Source organism: Pyricularia grisea, assembly GCF_004355905.1.
Source record: "Pyricularia grisea strain NI907 chromosome Unknown Pyricularia_grisea_NI907_Scaffold_1, whole genome shotgun sequence".
In the NCBI taxonomy this organism is placed as follows: Eukaryota; Fungi; Ascomycota; class Sordariomycetes; order Magnaporthales; family Pyriculariaceae; genus Pyricularia; species Pyricularia grisea.
The window spans coordinates 1,803,389-1,829,019 of NW_022156716.1; the positions used below are offsets into that span (position 1 = coordinate 1,803,389).

The following is a 25,631-nucleotide window of genomic DNA, read 5'->3' on the forward strand; positions in this document are numbered from 1 at the left end:
CTCAACTCGGGGCTTTTTTTTGTTGACTGTGGGCAGGTTGTATGTTGTTTGATCTGTCTTGGACATACAAAGTCACTCTGGCTCAATTTTATAATTACAATCTTACTCAAATCCACCCTCGCAGTCACCAAACACTCAGAGGTCATTCATTGAGCCCCGCAATCACACAAGGCTCTTTGAAGCCTCACAGGGAATCATGGCAGACTCTGCAAAAACCAAAATGCCCGTCGAGCCGGTGCATATTGACAAAGAAAAGATCAAGAAAGCATTTGATGTGTCAAATTTTGACTTCAATGCAGTCTTGCGTGGAATGCAATTGACCCTGGTGGGAGGTATGTGACTGATACAAACCGCCCAAGTTCTTTATCCAGCTCCTCTGTGTTTGTGTGTGTGGGTGTATTTTGTGTACAGTTATGTGACCAAAACGACATTGCACTGACAAGGTGGGGATTGTAGCTCATAGGGCCCTCCAAAACCCTGCCATTTTTACATCAGAGCACTACCGGCAAGCACTTTATGCTGTCGGTGCCGGTATCGCCATCCGTCTGGCGATCGCCATTCCAGTGAGCATATTGACATTCTAGATACCTTGGTTATATGTCTACCTTGGGCCGAGACTAATTCTCCCACTTCTTGGAAGATTTGGGGTATAAAAGTCCTTCTTTGGGTGCTTTCGTTCGTCTTCCGCATGGAAAGCGTGACCTGGGATGACAAGCTCGTTGATGGGCTCAACTTTGTGGGCGAATATGTGCTCCAAGTACCACTCTTTCTTATGAGTCTGATGAGACTTATTTCACCGACTCTGGATAACTTGTAAGCTCCCCTCAGGTGGTCATGAATATTATTAATTTGCTAACTGTATTGCTTCAGATTCATGGACTCTTTGAGATGGGTCGACCTGACTTATGTCGAAAAACACAAACGAGATAACCCAGATGAGCTTAGGGATATGTATTATCCCAACATGAGGATGTACAAACAGCGGGATGGGAGCACCAACTCGACAAGCACTGCAGAAGCATCTTCGATGTTCATCTGGCGGTTCGCGCGCAAGGCCTTTATCTCTTTGGCCATATTTGCCCTCTCATACGTCCCAGTAATTGGTCGTTTTGTCCTTCCGGCTGCCAGTTTCTACACCTTCAAAACGGCAGTTGGCCTAGGACCAGCAAGTGTCATATTTGGGACTGGAGTATTGATGCCTAGGAAATATCTCGTTATTTTCCTGCAGACCTACTTTGCGTCCCGAAACCTGATGCGCGAGCTCCTTGAGCCATACTTTTCACGCATCCATATGACCAAGGAACAGAAGAAACGCTGGTTTCGGACTCGTGAGGGTATTCTATTTGGATTCGGAATTGGCTTCTATATTTTGCTTGTGAGTTCGGTCCGCGTTTGCGTTTGCAGACTCTTCTTTCTATATTTCCTGAAGCATCTTCTAAGCCTTATTCGTATACTAACCACTATATGGAACAATAGCGCGTGCCTCTCCTAGGTGTTCTTATATATGGTATCGCAGAGGCGTCCACCGCATATCTCATCACAAAGATTACAGACCCTCCACCACCTCCCTCAGACTTGGCGGCTTACGTTGAGAGTCAAAAAGTCTGGAAGAACAAGCATGAGTTCCTGAGCCTGTCTCTTGGGGATCTGGATTCCCTACAAATGAAGAAAACTGCGACGACTTCTTCTAGTAAACCGCCACCTTATTCTGAGCAAGACCCAAGCACCGGCAACTCCACGGGTGTGGCATCGCATAACTGAAAGCTTGCGATTGTGACTATCTTGGGCTGGATGGGGCATATCAGCAGTTGCTATCTACGATAGCAACTTATCAGCGCTGCGATGTCGGCCGGAAGCCTGCTGAATCCTCAGAATCGGCTTTCATGCAGCTGTGGAGCTAATGCAGCCGTTGGTCTTCCGCCTCGGGACTGTGGGGAGCTCATGGGATAAGGTAAAGACGCAATGCCAGCCAAGGTTCGGGAACTGATGCGGGGTGGGGTCTACTGCCAGACTAGTCTAGATAGTACTACTCCGTACGTAGCATATTGGTTTGGTACATGCAATCTACTACGTAAACCCTTAATCAAATTGGGATGAGGAGAATGCATCAGACAATCCAGCCAAGATAGCTTACAGTGATCATCCCGAGTACTATGCGGGGTAGCTTATCAGAGTGATTGATACAAATACTTGCTATTCTGCCTTTCCCAAAAGAGCTATGTCGTATATTGATTGCATCACACTTAACGTCCATATTCCTGTCTCTAGTCGACTGGTCCAGTAAGCTTTCGTAAAAGTAACTCAATTCAACTGCATATCATGCCGGAAATTCGCAAGGTCTGCAAGGTCAGCTTGGACAAGCCTGCTGCTGAGCAGCCAACTTTGCATGTGAGTGGGAACAGTTTAGCACAGCGCATCTTGTAGAAACTAACATCAGATGCAGAACAGATGGCACCCGGATATCCCATTTGCGGGCACTATTAAAAATGGAGAGACCGTCAAAATAGAATGCGTCGACTGGTAAGCTTGAATACTTCAGGGGCATCACTATACGATGAAAGGAAGCGCAGGGGCTGGTCAATCAAGACGACAACAGACCCGAGGCTGATGTAGGCGGACGATAGGACCGGTGGACAAATCGGCAACAACGACTCTGCAGACGATGTTCGCAATGTCGACCTGACCAAGATCCACTACCTCAGCGGCCCCTTTGAGGTAGAGACGGCTGAGCCGGGAGACCTCCTGCTGGTCGAGATCATGGACGTTCAGCCGTTTGAGGACCAGCCATGGGGCTTCACGGGCGTCTTCGACAAGAGCAACGGGGGAGGCTTCCTTGACGAGATATACCCCTCCGCGTGAGTATTTTCCCCATTCTTCCCCCACGGCGCTTTCCAGAACCCCGCCACTCCCTGGTCATTAGTAAAACCCATTTAAACGCTTGACACTAAAAAAAAGGTATACGCCATCAGAGCCAAGGCGATCTGGGACTTTGAGGGCATCTACTGCACATCAAGACACATCCCGCACGTCAAGTTCGCCGGCCTGATCCACCCGGGCATCCTCGGCTGCGCGCCGTCCGCCGAGGTCCTGGCCGAGTGGAACAAGCGTGAGGGGGATCTCATTGCTGCCAACAAGCTCGAGCGCGACGTGGCCAAGCCTCCCGAGCCGGTCAACGTCCACGCTGGCGCCGCCGATGCCGACCTCACCGCCAGGGTCGGTAGGGAGGGCGCGAGGACGATCCCCGGTAGGCCCGAGCATGGAGGAAACTGCGAGTGAGTGGTTCTATTTCTTTTGCCAGAACATTTGGCTGGGTTTCTGGTCTATGGCTGGAGAATTCTTTGCCCTTGGCCTTTTTCTTTGCTTGATGCATGTGCTGATATTGGCTTACTCGACTCGCTGTAACAGCATCAAGAACCTGAGCAGGGGTAGCAAAGTATACCTGCCTGTTCATGTATCCGGTGCCAAGTTTAGCGTTGGGGATCTGCACTTTTCTCGTAAGATTTATCTATTCAATTCCGCCTTCAGCCCCTTTTCCTTGAAGTAGGGAATCGGTCGATAAAAGCCTGGGTCTGACGTGTCTAACTTGAAAACAGAGGGTGATGGTGAGATATCCTTTTGCGGTGCTATCGAAATGGCCGGCGTCATTACTATCAACTTCAAAGTGATCAAGAACGGGATGGCGGACCTCGGCCTAAAGTCGCCCATCTACATCCCTGGTCCAGTAGAGCCTCACTTTGGACCGGGCCGCCACATCTACTTTGAGGGCTTCAGCGTGGATCAGCACGGGAAGCAGCACTACATGGACGTCACGGTCGCTTACCGTCAGACATGTCTCCGTAAGGAATCCCATGTTTTCTTTGTTCCGTGACTCAAGTGAAATTTTTTTTGATGTTTTTTGAGATGTTATTAACGTTATATCCGTCGCCACACTTTTAGGGGTGATCGAATACTTGCGCCGCTTCGGGTACAGCGACTATCAGATTTACCTGCTCATGTCATGTGCTCCGATCCAGGGGCACATCGCAGGAATCGTTGACATTCCCAACGCCTGTACCACTTTGGGCCTCCCTATGGACATCTTTGACTTCGACATCAGTCCCTCGGCAGTGCCGGCTAAGAAGCTAGACATGGGCACTTGTGCCTTCGAGACTGGCGTGAAGGAGGGGAAAGTGACAAATGGTGGCGAGAACAGCGAGCATTCTTTTGGTGGCGGCATGACATATAAGTCATAATGTGTAAGATTCAATCAGGGTCGTGTCTTTTGTCGTACCATCATTTTACTCCTACGCAAGCTCGAACCGACTTATGAACAGGCTGTAGGGTAGACGGTATATCACAGTACGTGTCAAGTTATAGGAGGCACTCGGCGTATGAGTATTTCCATATAGTCCAACCTATTTGTCCTCAATTTGCTCAAAACTCTGGTGCCCAGTTTTGTTACTGTGCTCATTTGCTCCCTTGACGTCACCGAGCCAGTTGCAACCCGGGACCATGCACTGAATGACGATAGTGTTAGTGTCAGTGTAATATCCGGACCTTTGAAGTCTCTCTGCGAGCACTCTGGCTCTCTTGAGTGCTGAGTCGTTGCCAATATCGAAGCGCACAATATCCGTTTCATGAGGATAGTCGGGCCCAGGCGCTAGCACAATCCTGTCGTAATGAATGCCCGAATACAGCACTAGACATCGCTCCGTCTTGTCTTCACCGTGTGGAAATACCTCCAAAGTCTGTCAAGTCCTGGGGTTAGCTATGAATACAAGGTGCAGGAATTCATGACACGTTGCATGTGCTGACGAACCTTGACATCCACCGCGACAATTTGTATGTCGTAGATGGCACTAAGTACGGACATCTCGATTGATCCCCCCCAAAAGTCTCTACCTCGCAGATTGGCAACGTAATCTTCGGGTGACTTCTCGAGAGTGGCTCTATTGTAGGTGTCTCGATGGGAGAGAATGTATTCGGCAATCTGGTTGCGCAAAAACGGCGCCGGGTCTCTCACCTGAGGGACCAGAGCGGCTGAAAGCGCAGTGAAGAGACAGCTGTTGTCGTCGGCCATAACTCTGAGCACTTCAGCGGCATCAACCATTTAGTCATCTGCAAAACAAGTAGCGAAAAGAGGAGACATGGCTCTGTTCTTTTTTCTTACCCATATACCCATCGTCCATCTCCGGCCAAGGAACCGAGAGGTTGTCAGGTCTTTTAGGATCAGACTGCCCTGAGGATGGAGTAGCCGTTGACTCTGCCGCAGCCAGCTCTGCGGCCATCAAGGAGTCTCGCTCAACCAGTTTCGCCATTTCTCTGCTCCTCACAGCCTCAGGGGAAGTGTCCTCGATGGGAGTTAACGTGATAGCCGAGCCGTTTAGATTCAAAGCACCAAGACTTATGTTCTTGTCGCTAAGATCAACCACGGCGGGAGGAAACCCGGACTTGAGCACAAAACATGGAACGCCAGTCTCCTTTCGGAGGTGCTCGATAAATTGCCCTGCAGTCCATGAGTCCTCGGCCTGGACTTGTAAAGTACCCTCGGGATGTCTGACCCTCACACGTACCCCTCCCATTTTTAAAGATAGGCGGAGGTTTTGAAGTGAGCGGAATAGAGCCCTTTTGAGGATGTGGTGATTTGTGCCTCTGTCTTAGTACAGTACGATGCAGAAAAGTCTAGAGTCGTAACCAGTCTCTCGGTTCTTCGTTGTTGGTTTATAGGGTTTTATAGGTAAGGAAAGGTAGGATCGCAGGGTAAGCAAGGGCGACGAGAGGGTTCCACCTGCGACCGACCAAATGACGCAGGTGCTGATCAATCAAAAGCTTCAACAAAAGTCTGTCTATAGGTAGGTAACTGGGTAGGTAGTGAAGAACAAACCAGAATGTAAAGCGTATTTTTTTGCTCGAAATGACAGCGACTAAACCATATGTTTCTATTGTAAAATGTCACCGCCGTCGTTGAACAGATGTGCCGTTAGGTCTACAGTCATCGATCAGCCGGTCAATCTAAGAATAAGGTGCTCTTCCCATGACTCTAGTTACTTCTGGGTTCTTGGCACCAACTACCGCCACTTTTCTGGGGCGCTTTGGGGTAACACTGTACAGATGGTGCAGTGGTTTCGCCTTATATTTTCCGATACTGCTCACCTTTGTCGGCGATTTTTTTTTTTTTTTTTTTTTTTTTTTTTTTTTTTTTTTTTTTTTGTAACTACATACGCAGAGGCTTGGATGACTTTTCAGCTTGTCTTCTTTCAATATCGACCAATCGCTATAAAAGAAAAAAGATTGATCTTGGAAGTCCATGGATTCAAGGCCTACACGTGATGTATGTAGGGAGGTTGTAATGATTAGTCATTCCACAATGCCCGTTGCTCTCAAGGGACGGAGGAGTGCAGCGCGTAGGTAGTCAAATCGAGCGAGTGGAGTCAGGAGCTTCCGCCAGCCCGGCTAGGCGCGGGTTGCGACAACACTTGCTCGACTTCAACTACAGGACATGCCATATTTGCAGTTTTGGGGAGTTTCTCAACTGTCCAAAAACCCAGTCTGCTGTAGACCGGGTAGTCCTTACCTCGTGGATCCAATTATTTGCTATCGATTGACTTGCAGCTTCCGCTTCCGCCTCAAAGAGCCAAGTCACACTAACGTGCCGCTAGTCCAAGAATTGGGTTCTGCACAGACTTGTTCCTTGTCAGACCCATGCGGCGGGCCACACGATCTTCGCGGCCAAGTCTGCACGCGGCAGCATCCACCTCTCCTTCCTCCGTGCCGCCGCTCACGCCGTCCAGCTCCACCACAAGAAGTCCGCGCCAGTTTGCGAAAATGGCCACAACTCACCCCGACGACAGCGGCGCCGGCGCAATCGAGGTGCGCGAATCCATTGAGGCCAAGATGGGTGATCAGGAGGATGTCAAAATGTCAGACGCGCCACCGGTTTCTTCCTCGAGCGCCACCACGGTCGCAGTAGCACCGGTTGCTGCCGACGCGTCTCCGAATCGCGACGGGGACCGCACCGCCCATGATGCGCAACAACCGAGTAAAACTACCAATTCAACAGCCGACAAAAATACGAACCCTGCCGATTCTGGTGATCGCATGGATACCGACGCTGATGCGGATGCGGATGCGGACGCGGACGCAGATGGTGATGCAGACATGGATGCGGATGCCGACGCCGATGGTGAATTGGATGACAACAACAGGACCGGCGGACAGACCAGCGCGCGGAATACCCAGCGCGACATGCTGAATCTGATCTCAGAGACTTCTACATACCTTTGCGAGTATCAAGAAGACCCGGCGTAAGTTCACCCGAGTTGTGTGCATCATGGTGGCCCCTGGGCAGTTACACGGTACAACGGCTTCTAATGCGTCTCCATCAGTGATGAGTTCCCCCTTGCCGCCAATTTTCAACGTCTCCTAAACAGGCGATCATTCCCGGATTATTTTGAGGTCATCAAGGAGCCGGTAGCTTTTAGCACCGTTAGAGTAAGTGTGCTGCTCCCTTGCACTCACTGCCTGTGCGCCACATCGACTTTGGCCAACGCAATCTTGAGTAACCCACAAAGTAGCTGACTGGATATCCTCGAAATAGCAAAAAGTACTCAAGAAGGTTTATACTGCCTTTTCTGAATTTGTGCGCGATGTCGCTCTCATATGTCACAACGCCCAAGTCTATAACCGTCCTTCAGCTGTGGTATTTGGCGAAGCCATTCGACTGAGGGAGGTTTTCGTCAAAGAACTAGAAAGGCTGGTCGCGGAGAAGCAGATAACAGCGGAAGATGCAAAACTTCCATATCTAGGCGAAATCCCCGATGCCGCCGACGATTCGCCTTCTCCACCGCCTGAAGAGGAAGGTGAGGAGGACGAAGAGGATGAGGAAGATGACGACGACGACGATGATGACGACTCAGATGAAGACGGAAAGCCCCGTCGGCGACGGAGAAACCGCTTCTCAAGGAGGGATAGAGATGACGATGACGATGCCCACAAGAAACGTGGTCGCCCACCAAAGGTCCTCACACCCATGGAGGCCCGTATTCACAACCTGCTCAGGGGACTCAGGAAACCAAAGAATGAGAACGGGACACTACGGATTCTCAACTTTGAGAAGCTTCCCGACAAGGCCAGCCATCGGGAATACTACGATGCAATCAGCGATCCGCAGTCTCTAGAGACCATCAAGAGAAGACTGAAACGTAAGAAGTATCACAGCTTCGACGAGGCCATTGCGGATGTTGAGACTATGTTCGAAAACGCAAAGCGGTGGAACCAGCCAGGAAGTGAGATCTACCAGGACGCTGTTGAGTTGCAGAAGTACGCTCGTGAGCTAGCGGAGCAGGAAAAGGCAAGGCCAGATGACTCCTTTGTCGATGATGAAGGAAAGTTGCCCCTGTCGGAACTCAATCACAACGGACAGGTTTACAAAGTTGGTATGTCGAACCGTACATGATACTGAAGAATGTTGATTCTCGTGCAATCGAGATCAAAATTCAGGCTGACAATGATACACAGGGGATTGGGTGCATTTGAGGAATCTCAATGATTTGTCCAAGCCCATCGTTGCACAAATCTACCGTATGTGGAAGGACAGCTCTGGGCAGCATTGGATCAACGCGTGTTGGTACTACAGGCCAGAACAAACGGTCCATCGCTACGAGAAGCATTTCTGGGAGAACGAAGTGGTCAAGACTGGCCAATATCGTGATCATCAGGTCTTGGAAATCGTCGACAGGTGCTTTGTCATGTTCATCACCCGCTACCACAAAGGCCGGCCACTTGGGTTTCCAGAAGACAAGCAGGTCTACGTCTGCGAAGCGCGCTACAACGAGGAGAAGTTTACCTTCAACAAAATCAAAACGTGGGCTAGCTGCCTTCCTGATGAGGTGCGCGAAAAGGACTACGACATGGAACCATGGAAAGTACCAAAGAAGGTCAAGAAGTTCCGCAGCCCCATAGCACATCTCTTGAGACACGATGCGAGCGAGAGGGACCCGCTACCTAAGCCAACGTGGGGGAATTCCAATGCGCCACCACTACTCGGAGCAGTGCATAAAAGACCTAGAGAAGAAAATGTAAGTACGGCTCTTTTGATTCGTTCTCTGATTGCTTTTTCCCTTAAGATCTGACAGGGCTCATCTCACGGGATTGATTTACCTGTTCCTTCTCGGAGGTTCCGTGAGTGGCTTCGCAAATGTCTGCCCTGATTTTGGCACTTGGTTACAAGACGAGGTTCTTGGCGGTGGTCGTGTGCTCAGTGTCCGCGCTTGGGCCGATGGCTTTTTAAGCTCTCAAGATCGAATGCAAAATTCTTAACAGCAGCAACGACTGACCGAATTCATCAAACAGGATTCACCTCCCCCAAGGCCAAGCCCGCCACCTGGTGCAGCTCAGCAGCCTCCGCATGTTCATCTGGATCATGTGCGAAGGGCATCATTCAGGGGCGATGCTTCAGTGTCCGGTACTCCGACCGCGCCATTCCACCACTCCCCGCAGCCAGGACCCGGCATTCCACCTGCCCAACCAGGCTACCCTCAGGGCTACCAAGGTCAGCGTATGATGCAGGTACCGCCCGCTCAAAACCAACCTCACATGCAGCCAATCAACAATCAGGTGGTTCCATCTCCAGGAACATTTATACCACAGACGCCGCAAACGCCGCACCACGCACCACAGTTTCCCCAGCAGTTCGTCCCGAGTCCTGGCCACCGCCACAGCCTCCCGCCAGCTGGCCAACAGGTGTACGATAACCGATCCATGGCGCCGACACCGGCAGCTCTGGCACCACGTGGTGCGCCCATGGCGATGGCCCCCAGCCCGGCCCCGATGGCGCCTCAGCAGATGCACATCAATCATGGCGTGCCGCAGCATGGAGGGCACTACAACACGCCGCAGCCTCCTCAGGTCTACACACTACCTGACGTAGTGGATGAGGGCATACCTGACGACGTTCGCCAGCAGTTCCAACGGGATGATAGCGGCCGCGTGCTCTTCTTCACCACACCCCCAGTATATCAGCCACACTTGGGCATTTCCGAAGAGCACGCAAATCTGGGTCACAGCGCTCGATTCCTGGCTGACAAGAAGAGGCTGGAGGAGGAGCGAATTCGCAAGCGAAAGGAGCGAGATGAGGAGCAGCGGAAGGCAGCGGAGGAGGCTTCACTGAAGAGGAAGTCAGGTGATGAAGCCGGCGATGCACGAATTGGAGACGGTGGTAGAGAGGCAGTGGCAGCTCTTGGCCTCATCACGGCTTTTGTGGAGACGATGAATCGCCAGACGGCCGATTTGGACAGGGACATGGAAGGCTGGGCGGCAGAAAAGGCAAAGTGGCAGGCCGAGCGAACGCAAGGTATAGCCAATGGAACCAACAGGCAAACGAACGGGGCTCACTAGTGGGGATTGATTTTTGGGACCTCGTTTGTTTTTAAGCGAGAGCTTCTTTCTTCAAGGGTTTACATCTCGACTGTGTACAAGGCGACCTAGAATAGAAGTAGAGGATTCACCAGCAGTAGCGCAAGATGAGCTCCCTTCGGAGTAAACTCAACGTTCTGCGTGTATAGTTCCTGTTTACAGGCAATGCAATTAACACGGTAGATATCATTATCAGCACCAACTGTGTAATATAAAAAGAATACTTTTGTCTGCGTCTGGTCCGCCATACAATAGGCGCAAGTGTCATATTCACAAAAAAAAAAAAAAACCAATGGTGCCAGACTTCAAAGGGTTGTCCATATAATTAACACCAAACCCTATATGAAACCTGTATATTTTTAGGCCGTTTTTTTTTTTTTTTTTTTTCAACATCTGGATACCCCTTTTTTTCTAGAGATATGGACATCCCAATCTCGAAGTACACTTTCTTGTAACATCTCATTTGTTTGCCAAAACACGGGTGTTTTTTTTTTTTTTTTTTTTTTTTTTTTTTCAGCATATGAGACGGGTTTTCATTTGTTCACTTTCAGAGGGTTATAGATTCAATTCTACCTAACAGGTAGGTACCCGGGCTGCTCACTTTCATAAGGTTTCCAACGCCACCGCGGCTCAAACTACTGCGGACAAAAATGCCGCCGTGCTACACTAATTCGCAGACGCTAACACAAACAGACTATTTGCCCAGGACCGTTTGACAGAGCGGCGGACCGTGGGGCGACCGTTTAAGCTCCTGTCAGCTGGCTCGATCCATACCTACAGCCCATTCGCTTATGTAACCCACATTTTACAGCCCAGGCCCCCCCACCCCCCCGATCGTTGTAGTCACCGATGTGCGACATTGGACTGTCGTTGCCACCCGGAAACACCCCCTAGCGTTACTATTCTGGCTAACTCGCCGCTCGCTCAGGCTGTGATGCGTGATCCCATGCGATCTAAAGTCCAACCCACCCTCCCATTCTTTACCAAAACACCTCAACACTCAGCTGCACTTCTTGGTCCGAGTTGCCTTTTCCAACCCCCTCTCATTAAAATTCAACAAATTACTCTTGTAGCATCTCAAGCATCTTTTGTTTCTTACCAGACCGTTTCAATTCAACCGCGAGCTTTTCTTAGGGGGGCTCGTCGCCATGTCGCCGCCTGATCAGAATCTCGTCAGATTACACTACACCCCCCACTTATGAACGACAATACGGTGGCACCTGGCTCACCGCAGCTGGGTGCGCCAAAACTTGGGGACTTTTCCAAGCTCAGTGCTGCATGGACGAACCTGCTTGGGTCTGGAAAATCTTCCAGCGACTATTCGCAAACTTTTGACAATCCAACACAACAGTGCCAAACCAAAGAAGAACCCCGGGAAGAGCAAGATGAATGCTGTGACAATGACCCCGTGTCGGGATCTGACGGGGATGTGAGCACGGTGGCATTCATTCCTCGTGATTTCCTTGCCAATTTTGATTTTTCCAAGCTTGACGCTTCCAGCTTTACACCACCAAAGAAGCAGCAGAAACCATTGTCTTTGTCGCCATCTAGGGAGGAGATTGATTCAACCACCTCGAGCCCATTATCAGACGCCTCGCTGGGTTGCTTCAGCCCCTCCTCATCCGCGGACGAGGACCACTCTACTGCTCCCTCTTCTCCTCAACTCGACCGTCCTCTTCAACAGGAATTGGAAGAGATTTTAATTCTGTCAAATGAATCAACAATCCCAAAAGTATCCAAGAAACAGAAAGGCCGTAAGCATACACGCCAACGCCAGCCTGATCCTGGACCATTCAAAATACCGCCTCATCTTCGCAAATCTTATGCCGAGGAGCTGGCCAAGGCCGAAAGGTTTTTGGCAGAGAATGAATGCTTCATCGAGCCGCTGCAGCGCTTGAACTACAGCACCGTCCATGCCGGTCAGTCAAAGTACTCGCGTGGCTTTGCGGGAGAGAAGAAGGCGCCTTGGTTCTGTCCCATACCCTTTCCGCCATTGTCGCGACAAAACTTGGACTGGAATGAGTTTTGGCAATCACCTCACCCGCTCCTGTCGACCGACACAGGCTGCATAAATCCTGTGTATATCTCTACCAATGATGCCAAGTGTAGACTTATTCTTGGACGACTTGGGATCGAGTTCACGAAGGATGCTTTGCTTGGATCTCCCAATGACGATACGAACAACGGCGTTCATATTTTCGTAGACATGTCCAACATCGTCATAGGCTTTCAAGACCAGCTCAAGCGGCTGCGCGGCATCAACATCAACACCAGACTTCCCGAGCCACCCTTTTTCTTTCAAGGCTTGGCTCTGATTCTGGAACGAGGCCGTGCTGTTGCTAAACGTGTAGTGGCAGGGTCAACAAGCAACCCTCATGAACCACTCACATGGCCTCTTTATTTGAATGAGGCTAGAAGCCTTGGATATGAAATGAATATCCTTCACCGAGTCATCAAGCCGCTCACGCAGCGATATCCTGCTCGAGGACCAAAGCAGGCCCTAAACACCAATGACTTTTGGGCATCATCGGCCATAAACTCCTCCGAGGATGAACTCGAGGCCCAGATCCAGCTCGAATACTCCGTCGGCCTTCGAAAGAAGGGCGAGCAGGCTGTGGACGAAATTCTACACCTGAAGATGTGTGAGAGCATCATCGATTCGGAGCCGAGCACCATGGTTTTGGCGACCGGGGATGGAGCTGCGGCGGAGTTCTCTGCTGGTTTTGTGGCACAGGCGGAGCGCGCCCTAGCCAAGGGCTGGCATATAGAGCTGGTCACTTGGAAGGGCAACATCTCTTCGGCTTGGCAGCGTCTTTTCGACTCTACAAAATGGCAAAAACAGCTCCGGCTCATCCACTTGGATTGGTATGCGGAAGAACTGTTGGCCGGGATCAGGGAATTCTGAGTGATTCAACGCCTTGTGGCTTTTATACAGATTTGGCGGATTTTTAGTTTTTGCTTTTTTCTTCGTGGCCTGTCCTATCTTTTCTTGTGGCCATCAATATTGTCATTTTCTTACAGTTTTTTTTTTTTTTTTTTTTTTTTTTTTTTTTTTTTTTTTTTTTTTTTTTTTTTTTTGCAATACTTGTACAGCTTTCGATACATATTCGCACAAGGTACTCTAGAGTCAAACCGAGCAAGGAGGGCGTTTGGGGATTTGGGGATGATTTATCAGTAAAGCATCGGCGATGGACTTTACGGGAGCTTGGGAGCCTTTGAGCCTGCGATATTAATCGGCGTTGCGTTTTCTGCTTTTTTTTAACATGTTCAGGAGCACGATGTTTGCTTCTTTTCCTCTCAAGTCTCGAGCTCGACGCCGGACGAATTGGGTGCCATTCTGGGTACATACGTCGGTATTTGTTACGGAGACAGACCACTTGAACGAAGCTTCAGCGGTGCCAAGGATAAAGGTATGGGCGGGGATTGCTACTCTACGGAAGGGAGGAGACTGGTGGTTTCTTAAGAGAATGGGGAACAGGAATTAGGACTGTGAGCCTCTTATTTACTTGGCAGATCAGTGTATCTTTTGCACTTTGTATGTCTGTTTAGACATAGACTATTACCGACATTATAAAAGAACCACAAAATGTCATCACAGCAGGCTGTTTTGGAAATTGGAACGTCCCTGCATAAGGCTTGGGTTTTTACGTCGTCGTCTACTATGGTCCAACCTAGGCAATTCTGCAATATGCATCGGCCCGCATGGCATTTTGACGTGCATCTCCTGCTTACCTTACTTGAGAGTCTGAAATTTAATGTTTTCTTTTTCCCCCTTCCAAATCGAACAATATTTAGGCATGAGAACGAGAGGCAGCAACGCATCGAGTCGGTGTTGATTATCATGTCCGATGTGATGAAGTATGGGGCTGCATGTAATTTACTTTTTTTTTGTTGGGCTCAACTAAGTGAATTAGGCTCTTTGGCTGGGTGTTGACACTCTCATAAAAATAGCCCGAGATGGCGTGTTTTCTTGTTGCGTATATCAGCCAGACTACCCTTTTTGGTCCGGCAAGCAACCGACACTCGTTATTTCGCAGAGTAGTTTCGTGGATAGACAATACAGTGTAGACGAGCCTTTCTCTTTTGGCGACTGGGGATATCTTCAAAGTCATGAAATTTTCTTAGACTCGGACTCGGCCTGTCGCATGTGAAGCAATCTGATGTCATCAATAGAATGGGCTGATAAGAAGTATTTCTTGGAAGCAGTCGGGGATACAGCCGGAATGTCTACTAGTCTAGTCCAGATTCTAGCACACTTAGCTTATCTCAGTTGTTCATCTTACTGTACTTGTAGTCACAGGCAAGTGACAAGGATGGCAGCAGCCCGAACTAGTACTAGGTCTGGTAAATTTCTGGAAGATGAGTACAGCCGAAAATCACGGCATAGAGAAAATGGTACGTCTGTTGGCCTCTTATTGAACATGGGGCTCATCTTCTCCTCGGACAAAAGGCACCCGGTTATGGCATAGGCTTTCGGGGAGGTTTTTGACTGAAGCCTGGCAGACGATTACCTTGCCTTCTTCAAATCATGAAACATTCCAGTAGGGTTGCGAGAACGACGGCGTCCTAGACCAGATCTTGGCGGCCTCCGCACCATTGAACAAATATTCTCTGACGTTCCATAAGAAGAGCACCTATCAAAAAGCAACCTTTCCGCGACGGTATTATTCCTGTATTTGGAACTCACCGGCCGCGTATGGTCTGGTTGCAAGCGGACAACCAACAGTAGGAGTTGGGTAGGCTCATCAAGCCGGTATTGCAAAGATTTACAGAGTCGGTTGTATGGTTTCTTACAGGGACGGCACCAAAACTACCTCTGGGTCTTTTCTCGGCGAGGAATCACCTTGGAAAACGAGAGTGGCTGGTGACTTGTTAATGGCAATATTTTCCTTTCGCTCCCTTCCAGCGATATCATACAACCGGATCTGGCCTTGTATGAGGCAAGGGTGAGGCAGGCCCCTTTTAAGCTCTTCACCTTTCGAGAGCCTCGGTATTTGAGATACTCGTGCTTAGAGCCCCCCCCCCCGTGGACACTCCTGAACTCGTCGAGGTGGAGAGACCCAGGGCGGAAGTGCACAAACAGCGTCGCCAACCGTTGGTGAGGGGCAACAAAAAGCGTCCTGATAAAAATTCCCTGGATGGGAGGGTTGTAAGAGTGCGAATATTTTCTTTGCTCATTTGATCTGCTTCCCGAGGGCGCCCAGCAATTTGGTCAGATGTTTGGTGTTTGTCATTGAGGACGTCTTATTGAGAATTTGAAGGAGTGCGGAGCAAACCCCAATGTCGTCTTGGCAGAATGAAAAATACTTGAAAAGAGAGAATCAGTAAGTTGGAGTGGTCTGTGAATGAGAGGATATCAACTGCATTATGGAATTTTAACCAGTGAAAAACATCGTTCCTTTGATCCGAATTAAACAAAATCTGTGTAACTCACGCACAACGGAAATCCCATCCACGCAACACGTCCTATCTCATGCATGATGCCTGGATAATATACCGCCCACCTGCAGCTTTAGTTTGGGGCATTTTCTTTGGGTTCGCCGTTTGAATACAGCCGTTTTTCTCGCACCAACAGCATGCCGGATGTCGCGGAGAGAGCTCCGGCAAACTACAACGACTTCACTTCCGTCAATTCCGAGTCTGGGGAAATCCTACCTACACTGGGATCCTCTTACTTTTCGCAAAAGACGAGAGGTAACCTCTTTAGGGGCTGTGGTTGCCCCATGACTCCAGCACAGACCTTGTTCGGTGACAAAATAAAGAAAATGTACAGCCATACTGTACTGTTTGTTGCTGGTGGATCGATCAGCTGTGCTGCTGCGCCATTGTCTCATAACGTAATAATCGAGTCTCAGGCTTCTGCTCCCTAGCATAAAAAAATAAATAAAAAATAAGGGCGCAACTCCGCTGCAGTAAGTAACCCTTATCTGCCTTGTGGGGTTGAACCTAGAGCTACGTACAACGGTACTATTGTTAAATCTTTCCATGGTTGTGGCTTGGGTTTCTACTCGGGATAGTGACGCGCCCAACGAAAAGGGGCGAAGGAGTTTGGATACCGATCGTCTATTGTTAGGACCAAGACCCTGTCGTCCAATACCGAGTACTGGCTACCGTAAATCAAATACCTTGCAAGCGCGGTGGCAGCGCCAAGGAAAATCCCCGAATGGCAAGCTGGGCCCAAGCAGCTTGATCTGATTGGTCCAGTAATGGGGGACCAATGGAGAAAAAGATGGAGGCCAACCGCTCAAGAAATTACAGCAGCATGAATGCATGGAAGGATCTGGGCTGTATACGCGTCTTACTACGGTAGCTCCAACCGACCATAATTACAGACTCGCCTACTTCTTTCTACCATATGTCGCCGCGGATTTGCTGACGGCCCCCCCTGGTGTATTTCACTCTTTCTTGCTCTGCCTGACCATAGGCAGTCAGCCTTCCTCCGTTCTGACTTCAGCCACCACCGAAGCGCTCTTTTACCATACGAGATGGCGACAAACCTGGGCGCTACATTTGTCCCCGGCGGAGGGGATGATTACTACATGCCGGAAGTATTCGCTCCGGCACCTCAGAGGTGAGTGAGTCTTTTTGTTACTTGTTTGAGGAGTTCTTGTTCGTTTTCTCAGCCTCTTTTGTTGCTTTTCTTCTGCCTATTTTTGGCTGCATCACATCATCACATCATCGCAGTATCGTTTACCGGCAGCACCTCAATACCTACCACCTACCCACCCATCGCTCCGCTGCAGTTGATTCGATCCATTTCGCCCAGCACGCACCTCAACTAGCTGCCGCCTGTACTTCCCCAAGCTGCAGCCTGTGGCCCAGCTGACTTCGCTCATAATCACCCCTCCCAAACTTTGGAGCCTGCCTTGTTCGGTTTCCCCGCCAAAAGAGGAAGCTTGCCCCTCCCTACCGACCTACCCGCCCGTCCTTTCCGTCATCTATGCTGAACCCCCTGCAATAGCTGCACTACACTGTCTTGGATGGAGGCCCAAACAGGCTCCAACACTTCTTGATTACAACATGCACTTGTCGCTGCCCTATACAGCCTCGATATAGGCCGACCCATTGTTTCTTTTGCTTACCCCCAGTTGCTAATTTTCTCCCCCTTTGCATCTTTTTCACCCTCTTGCTTTCTTTTTCTTTTTACCTTTTGTATTCTTCTTCTCTTTTACGGCCCCTGCACACGAAAAAAAAGCTTTTTTTTGCGCAAACCAACCGAACAAAGCGGGCCTCAGATTGGTCCGGCGCGTTCAGCCCAAGCTAAGAAGAGGGGAGGGTGAGTTATCGATTTGCTGACGCCAAGTTTCTTTTTCTGTTGGATTGGGCCCATGCAGGGTTATGCCAGAAGTCCCTCAGAACATGCAATCAGACCTTCAACGACTAGAACAACATTCTGCTGATCTAGGCGCGACCGGAAACCAAACCCAAGGCAACGCTGCCTCCAGAAAGACAGGTGCGCACCACCAGAGAGACCCCTCGCTTTCAGCCTATCTGAATACCCAGGTAACAGGAGGTGGAGGCACAGGTGGCAGTGCAACAGCTCCGTCGGTGCCCCAAATAAACGAGCCCGACGGCATCGAGTTCAGGCCCTTCGAAGACAGCGACAAGAAGACATACGACAAGATGTCTTCTCACGACGCCTACGACGCCCCCAGCTTCTCGCCCTTCCCCAAGGTCAAAGGCGAGAACATACCGCTGAGCGACGAGGAGAAGGAAGAGATACTATACAATGCGCGGTCCCACGTTTTGCACTCCAACAATGTCTCGATGCAGTTGTCGTGGGCGCGCGACTCGCTAGCTTGGGTTGAGATCATGGCCGAGTCCTGGCAACGGGAAAACGCTGGCGCCGAGCGGCCTAGGACCCCGAAGGTTGAACACGAGCTAAGGGAAGATGCAATCAACATCGTCCACTACCTGGCAGAACAAGGCCACCCAGAGGCCCTGTTTATGCGCTCCAAATGGCTCGAGTTTGGCAAGTTCGGCCAGCGAGCCGACAAGAAGGAGGCTTACTTGGGTTACCGCAAGGCTGCCGAGCAGGGATGGGGTCGCGCCGAGTACCGTATGGGAATGCTGTACGAGAACTCCAACGACATGGAGAAGGCAAAGAAGCACTACAATTTGGGCATGGAACAGCGCGATTCGGCTGCGTCTTATCGACTCGGCATGATGAGCTTGCTTGGCCAGCATGGGTATCCAAAGGATTACAAGTACGGTCTGGAGCTGATCCAGATCGCAGCCGACAGCGCCGATGAGGACGCACCACAAGGTGCCTATGTCTACGGCATGCTGATCTCGAAAGATTTGCCCGATCTCGACATCCCAGAGAATATCCTTCCCACAAACTTAGGTCTTGCACGTCAATACATTGAAAAGGCGGCATTCCTGGGATTTGCGAAGGCGCAGTCCAAAATGGGCCAGGCCTATGAGCTTTGCCAACTAGGCTGCGATTTCAACCCGGCCTACTCATTACACTACTATGGCCTTGCCGCAAGACAGGGGCAGCCCGAGGCGTCGCTGGGAGTCAGCCGTTGGTTTCTTTTCGGTTACGAAGGGGTCTTTAGTAAAAACGAGCAGCTTGCCTTCAAGTATGCAAAATCTGCAGCAGATACCGGACTGGCTACAGCCGAATTCGCCATGGGATACTACCACGAAATTGGCATCCACGTCCCCAAAGATATCCGCGAAGCCCGCAACTGGTATGAGAAAGCTGCCGATCACGGCAACAAGGATGCGGAGCAGCGGCTCGATTCGCTCCGCCAATCCAAGACTCTGACCAAGGAAGACCACGAAACGACTACCCTCACACGAATTAAGTCCCAGCACGGTTCTCAGCGCGGTAAACGACCCGACAGGTTCAAGCAGAGGGAAAGTGGAACCATGCCTACCGTGGCCGAGTCGAGGTCTGGACCTGGCACCCCCATCGATGGTACGATGCCGCAACCGGGTCGTGGCCCCAGCCCGGGCCACTCACCTATCGCAAACGGATTTGATGGCTATGATCAAAGCAGGGGCCGGCAGCCAGCTTTTGGTGTTAATGTTGGCCAACCGCCACGCGCAAGGTCAACCGCTCCCTATCCGGAAGACGACAGGCCTGCACCGCTCAATATGTCGGCTCGCGCGAGATCTACAGCGCCATACCCGGAGGACGAGCGGCAGACGCTTTACAACAAGCTCCCAGTATCTCCGCACTATAATCCCGACATCCGCGGCGCGGGGGTGAGTGCTCCCTTGGCAGAGCGACCCAATTCGGCGTTTGGCATCAGGGCGGATCCGTATCAGGCTGGTGGATACAGACAGTCCCAGGCTGGTGGTCCTGGCCTTGCTCCGATATCACCAGCAGGCGCTCAAGGGCGCGGACGCGTTGTGTCGGCCGGTCCTGGGTGGGATCAACAGGCGCATGGTGGATACCGGCAATCTAACACCAGCCCTGCGGGATATGGACCTGACCCCTACACTCAAGGGCCACCGCAAATGAGCGGGGCTGGAGGCCCGATGTCCCCGCCCATGGGTGATCCTTCGAGAAATCGCCTTACCAAGCAGCCTCCCGGCCCTAGTCAGCCTGCATACTCACCCCAGGGCTCGCCTGGCTATCCTCCTCCCATGGTTAATGCGGCAGTCCCTGGCCGTGACTATGGTCCCAGAACCTCATCCCGTCCTACCTCTGATATGTACGATATGAGGGATATGAGGCAGAACATGCCTCCAGTGGCAGGCCGGCCAGTGTCGGCAAGGCCAGACCGCTACGATTCGCTACCGCAGCAACAAGGAGGCGGCTATGCAGGGGGTCGGCCGCCACAGCAACTCAAGGATAGGCCAAGCCACATAAATCCTATGGACCCCGGCAGGCAGAGCGCACCGCCTAGCCAACATGGCGGCGGGAGGCCCAGTCCAGCCCCGAGCTCGGTCCCAAGCTTCTCCAGTGGCCCATCAGGCCCTCCCGCTAGGAAGCCTGTTGGTGGGGGCGCTGGGGATGGTGGTGGTGGTGCTGCTGCCAACAAGCCGGCACCTCAGGGCCCGGCAACTTTTGAAGAGATGGGTATTCCTCAGGGCAAGAACGATGGTGACTGCGTAAGTTCTCCTTTGTCCCAAACTTTTGGCTGTAGGAACAGCTACAGTTTCATGCAGTGGCTTTTGACTGACTTGTTGTGCTCTCGAAACAGGTTGTAATGTGAAATTTGATGGGTATCAGGGCGCAGTAATCATCTGAGGAAGAAACACTTTGTGCATATAGATGACAGGCAGGGGCCAACAAACAACAGGGTTTTTCTTTATTTTGGCATTTGAATTCGACATTGCGGGCATTTGGAAACGAGGTTGGCTTTCCACCCAGACTATTGCATTGCGCAATTTTTTTTGCATGGCGAGGCCGAAGGCGATTTAAAAAGCATGCAGTTCTGGTTTTCCTTAGATGTTTGGTTCCTTTTTACGTCCAACTCAGCTTTGTAGATACCACCATTTGGAAGAGTAATCGCGCCGGCGGATCATCGCTGTTTGCCCGAATTGATTGACAGGCAAATGTCTCAATTTCACAAATGTTAATTTTTCCGCAGACTGCGCCATGACAAATGCCATACCAGTCGAACCAAGATAACAACACCAGCGTCGTGCAATGTGTGAGCTAGGTTCGAATTTATAATGCTAAACAGGTAAGGCTGCGCGCTAAGACTGCTGTTTGCAAATATGCAGATAGTAAATTGAAAAGGAAATCAAAGGGAAGAGCAAAAAGAGAAAGCAAGCATAAAATGCAAGAGGGGTATCGTAAAGTAATAAATCATCAAAGAGAACCCCCTGAATACAAATAGGGGGGGGGGAAAGGATATGAACAGCTTAGGATATAAAAAGAGACAATGTTGGGAGCTTTCTTTGCAACCCCGCGTCGCCTCCCATCAGGCAACGTGGCTTCTGTCAACCATCTGCCACCTCGCCTCCTTGCGAACAGCCCAACCTTTGAGCGCCATGACGATGACGACCCAGGCCATCAGGAACGCCACCAGACCCATGGTGACGGTGTACATGAACATGGCGTCGAGGCCCTGGTTTATCATGCCCTGGACGGTATCGTGGCTCTGTTGACGTGGAAAAGGATGTATATGTCAGCATAATTATATATATATATATATATATATATATATATATATATATTTTCAAAAGGTTGCACTTTGTGTATTTCGATTTGTACAGCAACAGGGAGATACTCACGCTTGCCATAAAAATCACACCGCCCGCCATCAGACCAAACGCAGCCAGCAGCTCCGTCGGCGGCCGCGAGGGCAGCACCGAACGGGGCGGCTTCAGGTACATGAGGACGTACGAGAAGCCCCTGGCGACGGCGGCGCCCTTGAGCAGGTCCCCCCACTGCTTGTGCACCATGCCCGAAACCATATCGTGCTGCGTGTGAGAGCTCATCATGATGCCGAGGAGGAGAATGACGAGCGCAGGGATCGGGTTCAGCGAGACGCTACCGTGGAGCTTCGACGGTGGTGGTGGTGACAGGTGATCGTTGTTCTCATCATCGTGGCCCGCCACCGCCGTGTTGAGCAGCTCCCGGACCGTCGCCGACTCCACCAGCATGCCGCAAAGCCCGCCACCGATGAACAGCACCGTGATGGCGACGTGCTCCAGGTCTTGGGCGCTCCAGGCGCTGTCTGCGCCGCCGCCGAGGTGCTCGAGGAAGATGTTGGTCGAGCCGTAGAAAAAGATGAGGGCGCTCTCTACAAACTCAGCCGATGGGCGCCAGGGAGCGGCTGCTGCCGTTGGGTCGTCGGGGCGGGGCCGGAGGTTCCATGCCCAGCCGATCTCGGCAAAGGCTCCGGTCCAGCGACCAAGGGTCAGGATGCCGAGCCAGAAGAAGACGCCGCCCTTGATCCAGTGGGCCAGACCGCTAAAGATCTCCTGCCCTTCCTGTAGTCCGAAGTTAGAATGGAACGGTCAGTGGGCCTCATCTCTTGAGCAGAACTAAGTTCTTTCATGGAAAAATAGGGGCTGCTTACGAAAAATCGCCCTTGAGCAATAACGCCTGTGCAGATTGCAACGAAGCCCAAGATAAGGATGATCCGATCGATGACATTGTATCCAAGACCAAAGATATTCAAAACCTGGGTAGAAAAGATGCCTGCGGTCTTCCCGGCTAGAGCCAGCACACGATGGACAGTGCCCCCGTGGCGCGCTAATTGTTTCCTTCCAGGGCCAAAATCCCCATCGTCATCGTGGTCACGCGCATAAAAGTCGGTCCCGTCCAGCAGCATTGTCTCATCCTTGAGAGCAACCTCCTCGTCGTGCTGCGAGCTGGAGCTGGAGTACCTCGGCCTGCTGCACAGTGACGCCGTGTTGGGCTCGGTCCCCTGGCCGCTGTCGAAGGAGAAGCGGTGCGGCTGAGCAGACCCGGGAGCCGCGCTGGCTCGCTGGTGCTCGGCCATGGCCGCAGTCGATACGGGGGTGTATAGGGCGGATCTGGGCCTGGGTGATGGGCTGAAAATTTCGGAGCGGCGGACGAGCACGCCGAGGACGACCTGAGCGCATGACAGCGCCGTGACGGCCCAGCCCAGCTTGTGGTGGGCGTTGTTTGGGTACAGGTCCGGGGTGTTCTCGTTGAAAATCATGCCCAGGATCAAGCCCGTCAGGTTGGTGACGACGAAAACGACCTGCGCAGGGAATGTATATCTTGAGCGAGAGATGGAGAACATTACGGCTTTGCTGCAATGTTAGCCAGGAATTTCTTTTTTTTTTTTGTCTTGATATTTCTGGTGTAGTCTTGGAGATTGCGTTAAACTCTTACCAACTGGCAGCATGAAAACCCAGCTCACTGTCATCAAGGCTATGTGGGCGTATAATGCGCCCTGATATTCAGGATATGAGAAGTATGTCTCCAGGCCCGAATCTTCAGCAGGTTTGGGCATAGCTTGACCTTGATCCATATTCATGGACTCGCCGCCATGTGCAAGGATGGCGGTAGGTAAGCTTCCCAAAACCACAACACCGAGGAGAGCAGCCGATAACCTGCGCCTCATTGTAACTGCAGGGGATATGTATGCCTTGCAAAAAAAGAAAAAAAGACAGTATATCTGTTGGTCCTGAAATTATGCTTCAAAAAGATAAAATAGAAGAAATCCCGGTAAACACAGAAGACCCGGGCGGTGCGACCAACTACTTTGCTGATAACATGCACCCAATGTGCCTATGTCGGTATCTCGTGATCCAATTATGAGAGCAATAAAGGGGTATCAATAATATCAAAAGGGCACGCGCGCCTGACGCCAAGCTGCGGCAAGAGTGAGGGGGAGGGAAGGCAGACTCGAGAGATGGTTCACTGCGTCTCAAGATACCTTATGGGAACCTGCCTTGCATGGAGAAGACGGATTTATACAAATTTTCCTTGAAAGAAAAATCAAAAATCGAAAGGTCCCTTTTGTTTCTATTATATCATAGCAACACAGAAAGACAAGAAAAAAAAAGGAGGGTAACTCGGGACAAGGAAGCAGTGTGGGCCCTTGAATACAAGCTTTTATACAGGAGCAGATGACATTCTACCTTGGATGTAAAAGGAAAGTAGAAAGTCCGCTATATCCGAAGCCCAGAGTCCCACTGCACTAGAACCTGCGATAACAGAAGACTGCTTTCCGTCAAAATACAGTCGCCTATGATATCCCGCGAGAAAAAAAAAAGAAGCGGACTGTTCGGAGTATGCAATCACCGCAAGCCACATGATCGCTTGAATGCCGGCGGTTTTTGCTTGCTGTCCGGGCGACTACTAGGTTTGCTGTAACGCAGTGGGTTTTTTGTGCCTAATAATATGTGGACTCGGCATTTTTCTGACGGGGGCTCTAGGACTGATTGGTAATATACCGTTGCTAAAGTAATCACGGCTTCACTTGAAAGCCCGAGACTGCCGAAGCGAGTACGGACAAAAGAAAAAAAAGAGAAAAACCGATGTTGGGTTGGCGTTTTGGAGCGGACGGAATCATGAAGAAACCCGTACTCATTGGTCAAATGACAAACTTGATGCGATAGGAGTCAGAGCTACTGCGTACATAGTTCTGCTCTCGGAGGGCCACACTTGCTTGCTACTGGCTGTTTTTGTAGGATACATGGGGAACTGTAAGTAAGGTAAGCACCAGGCAGCCCTGCTAGCTGGCAGCAGTCTATGTTGTTTCTTTTTTAGTGGTACGAGATAACATCACGCAAGAGCCCAACGTCAAGGTAAGTGGCTGGTTGGGGATCCTTGCTTGCCAGGGGATAAATCATAATTCACCGATAGAACTGAAAAGAAAGAAAGAAAAAAAAAAAGCCAAGGAGCACTGTAGTCATGACTGTGTGGGGCCATCCGGCAGATGTCAAATTCCGCCTTACGAAAAAGGCAAGATGGTGGTTACAGTAGACGCGCAGTGGATGCGATGCGGAAGTCTCGGGCATGCTGATGACCGATCGGGCTATTTGCAACGGGCAAAAATAAAAATAAAAATTCGATAATGAGTGACTCAATGTAGTATCTTTGCGAATTCCGCGACGGAACGTCCGGGACAGTGGGTTTAAGTGTCCAAAGTACTAGTTATATTCTAGTTCTAGACCTAGTCTAGCCTAACAAATTTCGACCCTGCTTTTGTTTCGTTCAACGCGCGAGCAATGCGCGCACATAAGAGATGACTCACTCAAGAGTAGGATGAACCAAGACGCCAAATAAAACGAGTTTATTCATTCGGATTTAAAGCATGGGGTCCAAAATAGAAGTCAACGATACCTGCGTGTGGCCTGATCCAGCTTGATGCCCAGCAGGTCCAAGGCATGGCATATATTGGCAAGAGTAATAAAATTAATAAGTAACCCCGCCCGTAAGATTTGGCATTCAAATTTTGCGTCTGTCTTGCTGCATCAATATTTGGCGGGGAATGTAGTAGTGATGTCTTATTCCTTCCTATAGTTACAATTACAACACACGCTTAACAAGACGGAAGAAATGTATGATGTATATCAAGTCTGGAAGTTTGCCCGAGCTTTGCCATCGGATTAGATCGAGCCTCGCCTTAGCAGGGATCTTACACGGGAGTTCCGGGTTGTCATTATACTATACTACGGAGTACAGTATAGTAATTACTTGTCAACCCAAAGGGTAAACAACAATAAGCGCAACTGTACCCAATGTGTTGGGGTTCCACAGGCTCACAAGCTCGCAGAGTAACTCATCTCGGGCTGGTATTGCACTCGCACTGTATGCTGCGGGTAATACTGCCAATTATTCCTTAATA

At 50.6% G+C, this 25,631-nt stretch overlaps 8 protein-coding genes across 8 annotated transcripts; 5 read left to right on the forward strand and 3 right to left on the reverse strand.

Annotated features, from left to right (window-relative positions):
• The first annotated feature begins 32 nt into the window (after window positions 1-32).
• On the forward strand, window positions 33-2,193 carry PgNI_00488 (uncharacterized protein). The gene is made up of 5 exons (XM_031120568.1): window positions 33-332; window positions 457-563; window positions 641-813; window positions 871-1,375; window positions 1,477-2,193. Exons 1-5 carry the CDS (start codon window positions 197-199, stop codon window positions 1,759-1,761), a joined length of 1,206 nt encoding a protein of 401 aa, XP_030986614.1. The 5' UTR covers window positions 33-196; the 3' UTR covers window positions 1,762-2,193.
• Window positions 2,194-2,250: 57 nt separating this feature from the next.
• On the forward strand, window positions 2,251-5,964 carry PgNI_00489 (uncharacterized protein). The gene is made up of 9 exons (XM_031120569.1): window positions 2,251-2,388; window positions 2,444-2,520; window positions 2,625-2,855; window positions 2,970-3,272; window positions 3,406-3,494; window positions 3,594-3,836; window positions 3,937-4,730; window positions 4,803-5,071; window positions 5,150-5,964. The coding sequence occupies exons 1-7, from the start codon at window positions 2,320-2,322 to the stop codon at window positions 4,230-4,232; spliced, it is 1,308 nt and encodes a 435-aa protein (XP_030986613.1). The 5' UTR covers window positions 2,251-2,319; the 3' UTR covers window positions 4,233-4,730; window positions 4,803-5,071; window positions 5,150-5,964.
• On the reverse strand, window positions 4,395-5,561 carry PgNI_00490 (uncharacterized protein; the record flags this gene model as incomplete). The annotated part of the gene is made up of 3 exons (XM_031120570.1): window positions 4,395-4,727; window positions 4,799-5,070; window positions 5,150-5,561. The coding sequence occupies 3 exons, from the start codon at window positions 5,559-5,561 to the stop codon at window positions 4,395-4,397; spliced, it is 1,017 nt and encodes a 338-aa protein (XP_030987907.1).
• Window positions 5,965-6,495: 531 nt separating the features above from the next.
• PgNI_00491 (uncharacterized protein) lies at window positions 6,496-10,589 on the forward strand. The gene is made up of 5 exons (XM_031120571.1): window positions 6,496-7,283; window positions 7,365-7,470; window positions 7,577-8,414; window positions 8,497-9,056; window positions 9,331-10,589. The coding sequence occupies exons 1-5, from the start codon at window positions 6,682-6,684 to the stop codon at window positions 10,372-10,374; spliced, it is 3,150 nt and encodes a 1,049-aa protein (XP_030987908.1). The 5' UTR covers window positions 6,496-6,681; the 3' UTR covers window positions 10,375-10,589.
• Window positions 10,590-11,086: 497 nt separating this feature from the next.
• PgNI_00492 (uncharacterized protein) lies at window positions 11,087-13,297 on the forward strand (the record flags this gene model as incomplete). The annotated part of the gene is made up of 2 exons (XM_031120572.1): window positions 11,087-11,323; window positions 11,570-13,297. Coding segments are annotated over 2 exons (1,965 nt in total), but the record flags the coding sequence as incomplete, so codon positions are not given.
• A 2,116-nt stretch (window positions 13,298-15,413) lies between these two features.
• Window positions 15,414-16,451, reverse strand: PgNI_00493 (uncharacterized protein). Its single transcript, XM_031120573.1, has 3 exons — window positions 15,827-16,451; window positions 15,669-15,698; window positions 15,414-15,575 (listed from the first exon to the last, which is right to left on the reverse strand). The coding sequence occupies exon 1, from the start codon at window positions 16,377-16,379 to the stop codon at window positions 16,044-16,046; it is 336 nt and encodes a 111-aa protein (XP_030987910.1). The 5' UTR covers window positions 16,380-16,451; the 3' UTR covers window positions 15,414-15,575; window positions 15,669-15,698; window positions 15,827-16,043.
• Window positions 16,452-16,781: 330 nt separating this feature from the next.
• Window positions 16,782-20,995, forward strand: PgNI_00494 (uncharacterized protein). The gene is made up of 2 exons (XM_031120574.1): window positions 16,782-20,460; window positions 20,553-20,995. Exons 1-2 carry the CDS (start codon window positions 17,731-17,733, stop codon window positions 20,562-20,564), a joined length of 2,742 nt encoding a protein of 913 aa, XP_030987903.1. The 5' UTR covers window positions 16,782-17,730; the 3' UTR covers window positions 20,565-20,995.
• Window positions 20,978-24,529, reverse strand: PgNI_00495 (uncharacterized protein). The gene is made up of 4 exons (XM_031120575.1): window positions 23,168-24,529; window positions 22,383-23,080; window positions 21,592-22,293; window positions 20,978-21,458 (listed from the first exon to the last, which is right to left on the reverse strand). The coding sequence occupies exons 1-4, from the start codon at window positions 23,397-23,399 to the stop codon at window positions 21,279-21,281; spliced, it is 1,812 nt and encodes a 603-aa protein (XP_030987904.1). The 5' UTR covers window positions 23,400-24,529; the 3' UTR covers window positions 20,978-21,278.
• Window positions 24,530-25,631: the final 1,102 nt, after the last annotated feature.